The sequence below is a fragment of the Sorex araneus genome, chromosome 3 (genome assembly GCF_027595985.1).
Source record: "Sorex araneus isolate mSorAra2 chromosome 3, mSorAra2.pri, whole genome shotgun sequence".
Classification (NCBI taxonomy): Eukaryota; Metazoa; Chordata; class Mammalia; order Eulipotyphla; family Soricidae; genus Sorex; species Sorex araneus.
The window spans coordinates 116,174,206-116,190,304 of NC_073304.1; the positions used below are offsets into that span (position 1 = coordinate 116,174,206).

General features: G+C 60.4%; 1 protein-coding gene across 1 annotated transcript; it reads left to right on the top strand.

Moving 5' to 3' along the window:
* Positions 1-12,604: 12,604 nt before the first annotated feature.
* COMTD1 (catechol-O-methyltransferase domain containing 1) lies at positions 12,605-14,368 on the top strand. The gene is made up of 7 exons (XM_004615445.2): positions 12,605-12,816; positions 12,917-13,044; positions 13,169-13,274; positions 13,360-13,478; positions 13,578-13,632; positions 13,721-13,854; positions 14,130-14,368. Exons 1-7 carry the CDS (start codon positions 12,723-12,725, stop codon positions 14,280-14,282), a joined length of 789 nt encoding a protein of 262 aa, XP_004615502.1. The 5' UTR covers positions 12,605-12,722; the 3' UTR covers positions 14,283-14,368.
* Positions 14,369-16,099: the final 1,731 nt, after the last annotated feature.

Consider the following 16,099-nt stretch of genomic DNA (forward strand, 5'->3'; position numbering starts at 1 on the left):
GAGCTGAGAAAAACCAGAATGAAACTGAACCTGCTATTCCTAAAGCCCTTTTTTGTTTGGGGGCCAGGCCCAGTGCCCAGGCTCCGTGCTCTATGGGCAGCTGCTGGGGGTCCGGAGGAACTATGCAGTGCCAAGAAGCCAAGCCCAGTTCTCCCACGTGTAAAGCATGTGCTCCTGCCCTTCCGGCTGTTTCTCTGACCCGCTCTATCCACCCTGGGGAGCAGTGCCTTTATACTACTGGCCCATCGCCCTGGACTGGCCGCAGTGGAGAGGTGGGTAGTCACTGCCCCACGATGAGAGCTGGCGTCTCCTCCCCTGAGCGTCAGGTCTGGGGTCAGGTGAGACGGGGACGGTAGAGCTGGGTGACCCTGAGGCCGCAGTCTGGGCTGGCTTCTTGCTTCCAGCGGCCAGAGGAGCCCCCTCCCCAACCCCTCCTCCCAGCGTGGGGTGGCTGGGGCCATCACCGCAGAGGAAGTCCAGCCAGGTCAGGCCTGCCCTTTCCCACAGCCCCTGAGTGACCCTCGGAAGTTTCTCCCTCACCTCTGGGCTGAGATCCCCAGGGCCTCCTTCCCCGGGCCTGAGGGGTTATACTGCCCCTGCACTAAGGGACAGCCTAACTCATGTATGACCCACATCAATAAATCAGGGAGGGGTGGGTGGGGACCTTCATAAATTCATATCAAACTGCCCCCAAATTATGACAGATGACATGGCAGTCATAAAATTGCACAAGCAAAACTCACCAAGTCATTAATTTCATGGCCGTAGAAAATAAACAGACACATTTTTTCGCGGCCCTAATAAATTTTTTAAAACTCAAAGAATGGTCCATCTGCTTCGAATAATTTTTAATTTCCTATTCTGTCTCATTCCCATTAGCTATTCCACTGAGATATTTGCTAAATTCTTTCATTTACCTCCTCCCATCTGTATTCAATTACCCTATTCCCAAATAGAGTGAGTTTTTGTTTCTCCAAAGCACGGGACAAAATACCCCCGCCTGTACCTTAAAGCAAATGTTCTGTGTGTTTTATTATCTGTTAGACGGTATGAGTCATTCTAACTCGGTTGCCTGAGCAGAAAGGCTTGGAGAGCAATCTGATTTTGATGTTTTCTGGCTTGGGTGGAAAACACCTGCCCGATTCTCAAAGCTAATCTATTAACGTGGTAAATGCTGTAGCAGATGTTCGGGATTGAGCACGGGCCACGCTGGGCTGTGGCCGGCCCGGGGTGTCAGGCCCGCTGTGGAAGTGTTCAGGGGTCAGAGGGCATCCGTGCCACAAGGGGCTGAGCTGGCCTGAAACGCTATTTGAGGGCTGCCCCCGGCTCCGGCTGCCCCCTGGGGCTTGCAGCAGCCACTCTCCTTGGAAGGACATTTCAAGGGCATCTGGTCCATTCCCCCATTTTGTTTTGCTTTAAATTTTAAGAGCCATCAAAAGGCACATGAAAAAGTGCTCTACATCACTAATCGTCAGAGAGATGCAGATCAAAACAACCATGAGATACCACCTCATACCACAGAGCCTAGCACACATCCAAAAGAACAAAAGCAACCGCTGTTGGAGAGGATGTGGGGAGAAAGGGACCCTTCTACCCTGCTGGTGGGAATGCCAGCTGGTTCAGCCCTTTTGGAAAACAGTATGGACGATTCTCAAAAAACTAGAGGTTGAGCTCCCATTTGACCCAGCAATACCACTGCTGGGAATATATCCCAGAAAAGCCAAAAAGTATAGTCGAAGTGACATATGCACTTATATGTTCACCGCAGCACTGTTTACAATAGCCAGAATCTGGAAAAAACCCGAGTGCCCTAGAACAGATGACTGGTTGTAGAAACTCTGGTACATCTATACAATGGAATACTATGCAGCTGTTAGAAAAAATGAGGTCATGACGTTTGCATATAAGTGGATCAACATGGAAAGTATCATGCTAAGTGAAATGAGTCAGAAAGAGAGAGACAGACATAGAAAGATTGCACTCATCTGTGGAATATAGAATAATAGACTATAAGACTAATGCCCAAGAATAGTAGAAATAAGTACCAGGAGATTGTTTCCATGGCTTGGAGGCTGGTCTCTCATTCTGGGTAACTCAGGGAAGGGACCACCAAGTAAAATGTGGTTGGAGGTCATGTGGGGGAAGGGTGATGCGGGCCGAATACAGACTAGAGACTGAGCACAGTGGCCACTCAACACCTTTATTGCAAACCACAACACCTAATCAGAGAGAGAAAACAAAAGGGAATTCCCTGCCATAGTGGCAGGGTGGGGTGGGGGGAGACGGGACTGGGGAGGGGGGGAGACGGGACTGGGGAGGGGGGGAGGGATGTTGGGTTTACTGGTGGTGGAGAATGGGCACTGGTGAAGGGATGGGTTATCGAACTTTGTATGGGGGAAACATGAGCACAAAGATGTATGGATATGTAACTGTACCCTCACGATGACTCTCTAATTAAAAATAAACTAATAAAAAAATAATAAATAAATAAATTTTAGGAGCCATGAGCTGGAGAGATAGCACAATGGGTAGGGTGATTGCCTTGCTCAGGGCTGATCCAGGTTTGATTCTCGGCATCCCATATGGTCCCCTGAACACCACCAGGAGTGATTCATGAGTGTAGAACCAGGAGTAAGCAGAATTGCCTGGTGTGCCCCCACCCAAAAATAAATTAATTTTAGGCATCAGGGGCTGGAGTGATAGTACAGAAGGTAAGGCGCTTGCCTTGTAAGCTTCTGGCCGAGGTTCAATCCCTGACATCCCATATGGTCCCTTGAGCCCTGCCAGGAGTGATCCCTGAGCACAGAGCCATGAGTAAGCCCTGAGCACTGTTGGGTACGAACAAGTTTAGACATCGTGATTTACAATGATGACTGACTGGTAATGATGGGGCTTTCTACCTGCAACGTTCCCGACACCACACCGTGTGCCCCTCAAGCCCCTCAAGCCCCTCACCCCTGAGGCAGGGGTGTCCTGAGTGGGTCTGGAGGCTCACGGCGTGCTCAGGGATCACCCCTGGTGGTGCGAGGGTCAAGCCCCTCGGATACTTCTCTGGCAGACACAAGGTGGCCTGTGGAGGTCACACCTTGTCCCACAGTCCCCCGCACGCCGAGTGCAGGCACCTCGCGGGCCCGGGAGCAGGGAGCTGAGCCCGCTCTGTGGGCACTCCTTCCCCTTCTGCCCGCGCGCCTGGACTCCCAGCTGGCCCAGAAGCCCGGCAATGTGAAGTCCACCATCTGGGCCAGCCCCCAAACTAGGGTCTTTTTGGTGGGGGGCAGAGAGGGTCGAGCCCCATCTGGCAGTGCTCACAGCTTCCTTCTCACGCCAAGAGCTGTGCTGAGGGCCAGAGCGGCAGTGCAGTGGGTAGCGCATTTGCCCTGCATGTGGCTGATTGGGTTTTGTTCCCAGCACCTCATGCGGTCCCCTGAGTGCCACCAGGAGTGATCCCAGAGCACAGAACCAGGTGTAAGTCCTGAGAACAGCTGGGTGAGCCAAACCACCACCCACCCCCACACCAAAAAAAAAAAAAAAAGAAGAAGAAGGAAAATAGTAATAGCCATATCTTGGGGGAGGGTGCTGGAGGGTGCCTTTGCAGGGGTCCGAAACAGCAGCCTAGTACAAACCACGTCCTCCTCTCAGATGCTTCTTCAGGTGGAGATTCTGGGGTGGGCGAGCCGAGGTCCCAGTGGTTCCAACTGGTGGGGCCTATCAAGTGTCTTCAGAGCACTGGACTTGAGCAAGCCTCCCCTGTCCCATCATGCAAATGGGGAGCTGAGGCTCTCGGGCAGAGAAGTCACTTTCACACTGCACTCTGGCTTGGAGTCCCTGTACTCCGGAGGGAGCCTGTTGAAGCCAGGCGCAGGCCAGGCAGCACGCCTGTCCTGGGCTGTCCCCGGAAGTAGCTGGAGGAGAGGGCTTCTACCCAGGTGATTTTCTGGAAGTCCCTGAGGAGCAGGGAGTGTGGGAGGAGGGTACGAGGGAAGGAAGAACTAAGCCAGGCATGATCTCAGACAGGCGTCGCTGCAGCCTGGTGCCATGGAGAGTTCTGGAACACGAAGAAGACAGCCACCATCCACATAGACCACACAAGGTGGGGCACAGTGGGAGACCCAGGGGAGCACTGAGCTGGGAGCAAGTGGGGGATGGGAAACTCCCAGGGCAAGAGAACAAGCAGGTGACCCAGCCCAGTGCCTGCCAGAGGCAATCCCATCCCAGGAGGGTCGGACCCTGGGCCGTCACCTCGGCAGCCTTTCCCCCCTCCCCCCGGCCGTGGAGCACCCCTGCGACCCTCAGGCTCTGCGTTCCGAGCTCTGTGATTCCCCAGCTATTTGTCCCAAGTGCCCCAGGGGCCCCTCAGTAGCTCGTCCACCCGAGGGGCCATCGAGTGCCTCCAGCCGGCTGAGCAAGCGGGAGTCAGTATTTCTTGAAGTGTAAGCACCGAGACCACACCGGGGTGTCAGTAAATTCATTATCCCATTACGCAGGCCTGAATTATTCAGCGCGCCGGGGGCCTCGGCAGGAGCAGACTCAATGCGGCATTAGCGGGATGGATGGAGCCAGGCTCGGCCACAGCGGGGGCCGCGAGGACAGATCTGGGCCTGGAGGCGCGGGAGGGTCGGGCAGGCAGGCCCTGAGTTCTCAGGGAGGGAGGGCAGAGGGGGCCAGAGCCAGGCACCGCCCCAGCTGGGGCTTCTGGCAAACCCGTCGCCTCTGTGCTTCTGCAAAAGGCAGCCGCAAGGACCCATCCTCCCTTTTAAATTTAATCGTAGAAATTAGTTTTAATTGGGTGTAAAAACCTCTAGAAAATCTTTATTAGTTGCAGGGTTGAAGTGTCCATATGACTATGTGTATCAAAGAAATGCAGGTAGAAACAGTCTATGAAACCTTAAAGTCACATCTTTAAGGGAAGGGAGATAAATCCTGTTTTACCCCTCTCTCCACAAAAACCAGACAGAAGTTGTGATGGCTGGAGCCCAGGCAGTTATTTTGCTCAATGAGGGGAAGTCACATGATGTTGAGATTTTTGGTGACAATGCTACAAAATTAAATCAGAGTCTCTGTTGGTCCTGGAGTCTCTTTACCTTCTCCAGACTATATTTATATAACATATAAATCAATTTATTTATTTTGGTTCTTGGGCCACACCCAGAGCTCAGGGCTTACCCTGGCTCTGTGCTCAGGGCTTACTCCTAGGGACCATATAGTGTGCCCAGAATCAAACCCAGGCCAACCGGGTGCAAAGCAAATGCCCTACATGCTGTACTATCAGTCCTGCCCCCAAAATCAATTTATTTCTTGGTTAAGTCCTTTCCCTTTTTCTTTTCTCTGTCATAGCCCAGTCCAACTCTACCTCCTTGGTTAAGTCCAAGAATGAGACAAGACTTATTAGGAAAAGCAGTTCAACCCAGTAGGCATTTCCTCTGGAATGTTCTTTTTTTTTTTTCTTTTTTGGGTCACACCCGGCAATGCACAAGGGTTTCTCCTGGCTCTGCACTCAGGAATTACTCCTGGCGGTGCTCGGGGGATCATAGGGGATGCTGGGAATCGAACCCGGGTCGGCCGCGTGCAAGGCAAACGCCCTACCCACTGTGCTATTGCTCCAGCCCATCTCTGGAATGTTCTTACCCCTGGGTAAAAACACCTAAGTACTGACCTGGTGGTGGGTGTGGTTTGAAATGACACCTCCATGAAACTATCGTTAACAGCATTAAAAATCACAATATATCAACAAAGATTTAAAAGAATGAAAGAACATAAAAGAAAAAATGATGCATTCTTTCCACTGAAAACAGAAAATCACTTTAAAAGAACAAAGCAGTAAACATCGAAGGGTCAGAGATATAACTCAGTGGCGCAACAAATGCTTTGTGAAGTCTTGGGGTTGGTCCGTAGCACTAAAAAGCAAAGAACTGTAGGGCTGGAGTGCTAGGACAGCGAGGAGGGTGCTTGCCGTGCACAGGGATGACCCAGGTTGGATCCCCGCTACCCTACATGGTCCCCTGAGGCCTCCAGGAATGATCTGAGCACTGCTGGGTGTGGCCAGAAAGGAAAAGGGGGGAAAAAAAGTTTGGGAGGGGAGGGGAGGGCAGGGAAGGGCAAGGCAAGGAAGGGCAAGGGAGGGAAAGAGAGGAAACGAGACGGGAGTGGAGGGAGAGGGAGGGGAGGGGGGCAGGGCTGGTATACTCGAGGGCTGTGTGGCTATCAGCGGCGAGTACCCCACTCTTAGATGCCCAGGTGGTCCCTGCAGTATCTCCCAGTCTCTTCACCTGGACTTTCTTCTCCAGGGACTGTGGTCAGGGATGCTCTAAGCCTCCATTGCAAAATCACCTCCCCTCCAGGGCAAGGACTCCAGGGGGCACTGATGGGTGGGGGGCAGAGCCCGAGCTCTGGGGTCAGGGCACCTGAGTGGGATAGAGGAGGGTCTGTCTCCACCAGGAGAGAGAAATTAGCTCCCACAGGCAGCCCTGGTGCCAGTGCAGGCCCAGAAGGTGGCGTGAGTCGCCCCGGGTGAGGGCAGCAGGGAGAGGTGGAAAGGAGCAAGGGCAGGCAGAGGTGAGTCCACCGACCCACCACACAGCACACGCGCCCGGGTGTCCAGCGTGCTCTTCCTGCCCCACCCGCGGGTGCTCAGGGCTGACTCCTGGCTGACCCAGCTCACCCCAGCAGGGCTCCCAGGACCCTGTGTGACACCTGACTCGGCCGTGCGCAGGCACCCTGCGCGCCGCGTTCAGACGGGCTCTGCTCTTGGGGACCACTCTCGGGGCTCAGGGGGCCATGGAAGGTGCCGGGCTGAACCGGGCTCTGCCGTGTGCAAGGCAAGCGCCTCCCCACTGTACCAGCTCTCGGTTACGCAGCATCTTGGTGGGCTCTGTCCCTGGTGCTCCCTGGGCACTGAGCTCTGCTGCTGTGGCCAGGTGCCAGTACCATCCGGCACCGCTGCTCGGCGGCACCCAGCGGGCTCTCTGAGAGGCTCCCAGTGCTCAGCCCTCCAGGCCAGCGAGGCGGCCACTGAGTGCGGGGTCAGCGGGCTCCTCCTCCGGAAAGCAGGGCTGGGGCGCCCCAGGAGGCGAGCCGGTTCCTCTGGCCCTGCCCTCCCTGACACCCAGATCCTGCCCTGCCCCCGAGAGCCTGTAGGGACAGCAGCTGGGCCACCGCCGTGACCTCCGCACCTGAGCGTGAATGGCGGATCCGGACCCCACTTGGCCCTCTGGGGACAGGGCTGCTGACAGCATCCCTTTGGAAGGCTCTGGGATGTGACTCCTGTGCCGGGAGCCACAGGGTGTCCCCGCCGTCCCAGAGGCTGTGCGCATGAGGAGAGCTCCGAGTCCTGCTCCAGAGATCTAGGGTGAGCCCCCCAGGCCCTCCTGAGCCTGGACAGCGGGGCGCGACCCGAGAGCACAGAGCCAGGAGTAAGCCCTGCGCACCACTGGCGCGGCCCAAAGACCGTGAACAAACAGAGTAACCCACTGCTGGGCTCTGCCCCGACACAGAAGCTCCTTCCTGCCCCCAGCACGGAAATCGGGGACACCGCCGCTGCCAGGGTTCAGAGGCTACAGAATGTCTTGGAGAGCCAACTCTGTGCCTCTGTCTCTGTCTCCCGTCTCTGTGTCTGTCTGTCTCTGTCTCTCATGGTCCCTCTCTCTCCTGTGTGTGTGTGTGAGGGGGGCCTGGGGGGTGAGTGTTCGGGCCACACCTGGTGATGCTCATGCTTGCTCCCGGCTTTGTGCTCGAGGTCACTCCCGGTGGTGCTGGCGAGCCGTGTGCAGCGTCAAGGCAGTCAGCGGCCAGGCCAGCGCCACCCCTGCGGCATGACTTCCCCACCCCAAGGCAAGAGTCTGAGACAAGGACAGGGCAGCTGCCTGACAGCCACACAGCCACCTGGACGCGGGCGGGCCAGGCAGGAGCCCCGGGCAGAGTGGGCGCCTCTGGCGGGGTGTTGGGGGGTGGGGGAATGGGGGGCGGGGGGTGAGGCCCCCAGAGGAGCAGCAGGGAGCAGGGAGGCGACTCTGCCATTGCCAAGGCCCTCTGCGTAGACACCGGCCCCCTGAGAAGCGGCCCCCAAACACACACATGGTCACCTCCCACTGGCTTCGTCTGAGCCCCTTGCAGACTCGAGTGTGGGGGTCGGGGTGCCGGCAAGGCACCTGTCTGGCAGGAGGGACGGCTGAGCCGGGGCCACGCGTGCAAAGGGCCAAGCCCCGGGGGCACAGGCCCGAGACACTCTGCCGGTTCCCTGAAGGGGCCCAAGAAGCCGTGACTGTGTGAGGGTCCGGCCTTGGAGCTGGGGGCCTGGCCATCTGTGGCCAGGAAGGACAGCCAGTGCTACAGACCCCCTGGGCCCCCACGTGGAGGACCTGAACTAGTGGGCTCAGCCCCGCCCATGCCCTGACCCCGGGGTGGCTCTGTGGGGGCAGCACGGGTGGGGTGCTACCACTGGGCCCCCCGACGCCAGCAGCTGCTAGAAGCGGGGCGACGGGCTCCCAGCAGCCTGAGGCGGGGCTGCGGCGCCCCAGGCCCCAGCTCTGCTCTCCCCACAGCTGGCACCTTCTGGGGCAGGGGAACCCTCTCCCCACGAAGCTGGCCTTAACCCGAGTAGGTGGGGGTTCTCGGGGTACAGTGCCACGGGCCTGTCAGGAGAGAAGGAGGCAGAGGCCACCGGGGCCCCAGGAAGATCGAGGGGCCCTCACTGACCTAGCAGTGTGGGGGCTGCAGCAAAGGCACGCTCTGCAGACAGCCAGGGGCGGGGAGGGCAGCTGTGGGCACACGCCCCCGCCTGGTTCGGACCCGCACCAATGGGGCCTGTGGGGTGCGCCCGCGTCTGTGCCCCGAGTCTCTGCCCCGAGCTCTGCCCCAAGACTGTGTCCCGAGACTGTGCCCCGAGACTGTACCTCAAGTCTGCACTGAGTGTGTACCCCGGGACCATGTCCCGAGACTGTGCCCCTGGGTCTGCCCCGCTTGGCACTCCCTGTAGTGAGCACTGTCTCCTGCTTCACCAGGGGATCCTCCAATAGGGGGCGCCCAGAGGAGCAAGTCTGGATGGGACCCGGAGTGAGTGGCAGGGAGTCAGCCCCCGGGTGAGTGTGGGCGCAGGGAGTCGCCCCCCACAGGAGCAAGGTCTGCACGTAGGAGCCCAGTCCTACCCCAGCCCTGCAGGGTTCCCCAAGCACCCGGGCAGCCCCTAGAACTAAGGGGGAAAGAGTTGGCGCATCATGGTGGGAAGCAAACGGCCCCCGGGTTACAGAAACTGAAGCCAGCCCAGGAGAGAGGCCAAAGGGCCAATGAGGGACGCCTGGGGCAAGGGCAGGGCGCCAAGGCAGAAAGGGGGCCCCTGGGCCAGGGGCAGGGCCCGCCACACCTTGTGCTCCAGGCCCTGTCCAGCTTCTCTGCTCCTGCCCGCCAGGCCCCATGCCCTCGGAGACAGCGTCGGTGAGACTCCGGGATGGACCCTGCAGCCCCGGCCACACAGCCGACAGGGCAGCCCCCACACTGGGCCCACTCACCCTGCCCCCACTCCCTGCCCTCCTTGCACCCTCTCTCTCCGGCAGGCCGAGCTTGGGGGACTATTTCCGATCCCCCACTGGCTCCCCAAGACACTGAGGCTCCAACCTCTCAGTCTCATCCCCAGGGCCCCGAGGTGTGACTCTGTTTCCTGAGTGTCCTGGGGCCCCGAGAAAGGGGGTGCGGGGCCATCACCCAGGCCCGAGAAGCAGAAGCTAGTCCTTAGGGTGGAAACCGGGGGTCACTCCATGACCCACTTTTATGGACACTTCCCAGGGACCCCGCCTGGCTGACCCCACGGGGCAGCCCGGCCTGGACAGACACCCAAGTTCTCAAGCCTGTGAGCCTGGGCTCAAAGGGTCAGTGAAAGCAGTGACGCCTGGACAGCTGCCCCCAAGGCGCCCAAAGAGCCTGGTCCCCAACCCAGTGTCCCCGGCCCGAAGCGCTGCACCTCGCGGCCTCCCGCCTGTGTGCGTGAAAGAGACAAGAAATGAACAGCGAGCCGGGGAGGGCGGTGGAAAAATTAAATTTTGCATGATCAGCAAGGCCTCGAACAATCGCGCGGCAGCTGAAGTGGGTGCCGCGTCCATAAGTCATTCTGTTTTATAGACCATTAGGGTCTCCAGAGACAACCTGCATGGAGACCACTGCTTTTTGTTGAAATTAAAATGTCAGAGAAGAAGAAATAGAACAAAACAGGGAATCTGCAATTAATTACCAGGCCATAAAAATTCAATAATCAGGAGGCAGAGCGGCCGCGGGCCCAGCGGTGTCGGAGCCGGCGTAACAAGAATGGAATACATTAATCTTTTCAAATTAGTTTTTTAATCTGACGGGGATATATGGTGACAGGCTCCCCTCCCTGCCCGAACCCCCACCTTGGGCTCCGGTCTGAAGCCAGAGGGGAGGGACGCTCTGGCGGAGCAGAGTGGGCCCTGCCCAAGACGCCCCATCAGGGAGAGTGGGGGGCAGCACCCAGGCACGCGGGCGGTGCAGGGGCACCCTGAGGTGTCGGGAGCACTTCCTTGGCGGTGGGGTCCTAGGGGTGTGCTTTTCCCGACAGTGGCTCACAGTCTGAGAAAGCAAAGGCAGGGACCAGAAGGCTCAGACAGCAGACAGGGTGCTTGCTCTACACAGGGACGGCCGCGCTCCATCCCCGCCATCCCACGCGGTCCCCTGACCCCAGCCACAGGCAACTCCCGAGAGCAGAACCAGGGGGAAGCCTTGAGCACTGCCCTGTGTGGAAAGAAAGGAAGGGAAAGAAATGAAGGGAAGAAGGGCCGGAGAGAGATTGCAATGGGTAGGACGTGTGCCTTGCATGCGACTGACCTGGGTTCAATCCTCGGCACCCCAAGGCTCGGCACTCCTGAGCCTGCCAGGAGTGATCCCTGAGCACAGAGCCAGGAGTCAGGCCTCTCCAAAAAACAAAGAAAGGGGAGAGAGGGGAAGACAGGGAGAGAGAGATAGGGGGAGAGAGAGGGGATGAGAGAAAGGAAGAGAGAGAGACAGAGAGAGAAGGGGGGTCAAGAGAGGGAAAGAGAGAAAAGGAGAAGGATAGAGAGAGGGAGAGAGACAGAGGGAGAGAGGAAGAACGGGAGAGAGAGGAGAGAGAGGAGAGGGATAGAGAGAGGGAGAGAGAGACGGAGGGGGAGAGAGGAAGAACGGGAGAGAGAGGAGAGAGAGAGGAGAGAGGGGAGAGGAATAGAGGGAGAGAGGAAGAGGGGGAAGAGAGGAGAGAGAGAAAAGAGAGGGAGAGAGAGGAAGAAAGAGGGAGGGAGAGAGGGAGGAAGAGAGAGGAGGAAGAGAAAGGGAGAGAGGGAGGGAGAGTGGGAGAGGGAGGGAGAGAAAGGGAGGGAGAGAGGGAAGGAGAGGGAGGGAGAGAGAGGAGAGAGGGGGGAGAAGGAGGGAAGAGGAGGGAGAGAGAAAGAGGGAGAGGGAGGGAGAGAGGAGGAAGAGAGAGGGAGGGAGAGGGAGGGAAAGAGAGAGGAGAGAGGAAGAGAGGGCAAGCTGCAGGGAGGGGGCCAGGGCAGGAGGGGAGGGGAGGGGAGAGCAGTGGACTGGAAGGGGGAGGAGAGGAGAGGAGTGGGGGGGGGAGAGGGGAGGGGAAGGAGGAGAGGGGAGAGGAATGGAGGGGTGTGGACAGGGGAGGAGGAGGAGAAGAGAAGGGAGGGGACAGGAGTGGACAGGGAGGGGGAGGAGAGGGGAGATACTGTGGCTGGAGGCCCTGGGTTCTGTCTCCAGCATCACGGTATTTCCCCAGAGGTGGTCCCCAAGCACCATCAGGGGCGGGACGGTGGGGGGGGGGGGAACAGAAGTGAGGAGCGAGAGGGCGGGAGCACAGCCCCCCCAGAGCAGGCTGGTTGGGGTGCTGCTCCTGAGCTGCAGTTTTCTCTGGACACCGGGAACCAAGTGTCCGACACGCAGGCTCCGGGGCACTGTTCCAAGAGCACTCGGGTAGGCGGCGCTGAAGGGGACTCCCGCGGGCAGGAGGGGCCTGGGGTGCAGGGTCCCGTAGAGCAGAACGGCCCCGTGGGTCCACGGCACCTGGCCTGCAGGGGGGCCGGGCTGCAGCTGACTGGCCGGTCGGGGCTAACCCCCAACACCCCCTCTGACCGCCGGCCCCGCCTGCGCCCAGCGCTGAGTCAGCCGCCCTTACGGACAGCGTGGGCCAGGACAGGGGCTAGGGAGCCCCGACCCCTCCAGTTGGACGGGAGTAAGGAGAAGGAATGGAGCGGTCCTTCTAGCACATTCTACGCACCTTGTGGCTCGGCGGGTCCAGCCCGGCCAGACCATCCCGGGTGGTGCGTGCGCTCAGGAGCCACTCGCAGGAGGAGGCGCGTTTGGGGGCCACACCTGGGGTGGTCAGGGCTCCCTCCTGGCAATGCTCGGGCCCCCTCTGGGATGCAGACGCCCTCCCCGCCAGGAGTCCCCCGTTTCCCCCGGTGACCCTCACAGTCACCCGACCGCGGGGGCGCGGGGAGGAAGGAGCCGCGGGGCCCAGAGGCCGAGCGGCCGCCTCGGGGCGCAGTTCCGCGTGCGGCCACCAGATGGCGAGCGCCCCTCTGCGGCGGGCCTTGCGGTCCGCACCCGCGGCCACCAGATGGCGCCCGAGGCCGCAGCACCGCGGGCCGCGCGGGGAGGAGCCTGCGGGGAGCACGGGGCCATGTGCGCGGCCCGGAGCCGCGGAGGAAGTTCCCCGCCGGCTGCCGCCTGCCGCCCGGGCCATGCCCCAGCCCCTGCCCAGGATCTCCGTGCCCGCCGCGCTGGCCCTGGGCACGGCCGCGCTGGGCGCCGCCTTCGCCACCGGCTTCCTCCTAGGTGAGCAGGGCCCGGGCCGCGGCGCCGTCCACACAGGCCCCCGCGGGGGCAGGGGGGACCGCGCCCGCCGCCCCGACGGCTGAGACCCCCTGCCCCGCAGGGCGCCTGTGCCCCCGCTGGCCGGGCCGGCGAGAGCGGAGCCTGCTGCCCCCCGAGGACAGCCCCCTGTGGCAGTACCTGCGGAGCCGCTCCCTGCGCGAGCACCCGGCGCTGCGGAGCCTGCGGACGGTCAGCGGCGGCCCCGCGGGTCACCTTGGGCGGGGCGGGGGCCCCCGCTGGGCTTGCGGGGCGAGGGCGAGCGCGGGGGGCGGCCCCGGCCACGCCCCGCCGCGACCCTGCCGCCTCTCCGCAGCTGACCCTGGAGCAGCCGCAGGGGGCTTCCATGCTGACCTGCGAGCAGGCCCAGCTGCTGGCCAACCTGGCGCGGCTCATCAAGGCCGAGAAGGCGCTGGACCTGGGTAGGCACTGGCCGGCCGCACGGGGGACAGGGCAGCCCCGCCGGCCCCCGCCCCGGACTCAGCCCGCCCGCGTCCCTGTCCCCAGGCACCTTCACCGGCTACTCAGCCCTGGCGCTGGCCCTGGCGCTGCCCCCGACCGGGCGCGTGGTCACCTGCGAAGTGGACGCGGGGCTCCCGGAGCTGGGCCGGCCCCTGTGGCGACAGGTGGGTTGTCCCAGACCGCCGGGTCCCGGGCCCGCCCCCCGCAGCACGGTCAGTGCCCGCCCCGACGCCCGTCTGCCCGCCCCCCTCCCCCCCTTGCAGGCCGAGGAGGAGCACAAGATCGACCTGCGCGTGCAGCCTGCCTTGCAGACCCTGGGTGAGCGCCGGGCCGGGCCGCGCTGGGCACGAACGAGTGACCAGCGCCGGGCCCGGGCTCAGCCGCGTCTCCCCACCTCCCCTTTCAGATGAGCTCTTGGCCGCGGGCGAGGCCGGCACCTTCGACGTGGCCGTGGTGGACGCGGACAAGGAGAATTGCGCTGCCTACTACGAGCGGTGCCTGCAGCTGCTGCGCCCCGGCGGCGTGCTCGCCGTGCCCAGCGTGAGTGGAGTGGCCGGCGGGGCCCCTCCCCGCGCCCCTGCTGCCCGGCCGCCCGCAGGTGCTGTGGCCAGGGCAGGTGCTGACCGCGCCCCTGCTGCCCGGCCGCCCGCAGGTGCTGTGGCCAGGGCAGGTGCTAACCGCGACCCCGATGCCCGCCTGGCCGCCCGCAGGTGTTGTGGCCAAGGCAGGTGCTGACCGCGCCCCTGCTGCCCGGCCGCCCGCAGGTGCTGTGCCCAGGGCAGGTGCTGACCGTGATCCCGTCTCCCCACCCGCAGGTGCTGTGGCGCGGGGAGGTGCTCCACCCGCAGCCCCGGGACGCCGCTGTGGAGGTGGTGCGCAGCCTGAACGAGCGCATCCTGAGGGACGCCAGGGTCCACATCAGCCTGCTACCCCTGGGCGACGGCCTTACCCTGGCCTTCAAGATCTAGCAGCCTGGGAAGGGGACCTGCGAGCCCCGGGTGAACCCTGACTTTACAATCCATAATAAAGTGGGGGCTGGGACCCCATCTTCTGGCCCCCGTGTGTGCATTTATGGGGGGGGGGGCGCAGCTGGTGGTCATTGCAGAGGCCACCCGGGTTTGGGCCAGACACGGTGTCAGAGACCAAAATTTTTTTGGCAAGACCACATGCAATCCGGCAGAGCCTTCACTCCGCAGTTGGCCGCCACAGGACCCGGTGGGCTGGAAGCAGAGGAACCAAGTTTCTCAAGGCTCCCAGAGAGCTGGTCGGGCAGGACTAAGGCCCTGCCTGCAATGGGACAACTGCAAGGCCAGTACTTTGGTAGGTGACACCAGTTCTGAGGCCATTTACAGTACCCTCAGCTCAGCCCCAGTGGACATCCTCAGGCCACTTGGCTGAGACTTGGGGACCTGAAGATTAGTCAGCATGCCTCCCACTGCCTTGAAGTCATGCAGGAGAGTCCAGTGTGAAGCTGACTGCCCTCCAGACGGGTGGAGGACAGCAGTCACTGTGTCCCGGGTCCGAGCCAGCAGTGCCTGAGGAGCTGCATGCAAAGCAAACAGGCCCTTGTCCCTGTGCTCTCTGGCTAAGAGAGCAATAATTTAGGGGGTGGTTCTTTTTTGTTATTTTGGTTTTGCTTTTTTGGGTCATACCTCTGTGATGTTCAGGAGTTACTCCTGGCTCTGCACTCAGGAATCATTCCTTGTGGTGCTTGGCGGTTAGTATGGGATGCCAGGGATCGAACCCGAGTTGGCCACGTGCCGAGACAAATGCCCAGCAGTTTTTAACAAATCCTCCCAAAACAAGTGTCTTACCCAGCTCTCTCTGGCTGAGACAATTTTGAACAAACCTCCCAGAGCAGACTCGGGTAAGTCAGGCTTTCAGCACTGACATCACAGGCCTGAGTGCTTCCTCCTTCAGAGCTCAGGTTTACACCTGGCTCTTCCCACTGAATTGCCACAGGCTGACAGGTCCTCGCTTGGATCACAGCTGGTGTTGCCACTCCCTGGGTAGGGCTGGGCAGTGACCGGGAGCAGCAGCTGTCTGAGCTGCATGGCACTTTCATAACCCCTCAGCCCAGGTGCTACACTCAGATAATGCCCAGGGTCCAAGGTGCAGACTTACCCTCACCCACCCAAGGACGTCCATTAGAAGGCATAGGCATCTGGCACCATTAGTAATCCTTGACAAATTGCTAACTTTCAGACCTCATCTACGACACTGTCCAAAGCCCATCCAGGGCGCAGCATGAGGGAAGGCCCCCGGTCACTGAAGGTCAGCAGGCCACGAGGAAACTTCAGGTGCTCCACTCCTGACATTTTCCACCCCTTTAGCTGAAAACTACATCAGGGATGCTTCCAGAAACACCTCAGATTCACCACGGGGTTGACTCTCATTCCTTTCTGGTAGTGTTCTGAAACCTTTCACTCCTGCCCAGTTTTCCCATATTGACCCCGTTTAAGACGCTGGGTTCTAAAGCCTTGAGGTCCATCCCTCAGCACTGCACCACTAGAGGTCTGAAAGCTGCTTGCCAGTCCCACCTCTTCATATCAGTGAAGAGGTACTTTCACACCAAGCTTACAGACGGCCTGCTCGAAACCCTTTGCTTTTGGGGTAACAGTCAGCTGCACTCAGCACTTCTTCCTGGCTCTGCACTCAAGGGTCCCTCCTGCTGGTGCTCAGGGGGTCATGCACAGTGCCAGGATGAACTGCAGTTGGCCCTATGCAAAGCACAGCACCTGAACCCCCGCAACATCTCTCTGGCCTCATCCCTACTTCTCTTATC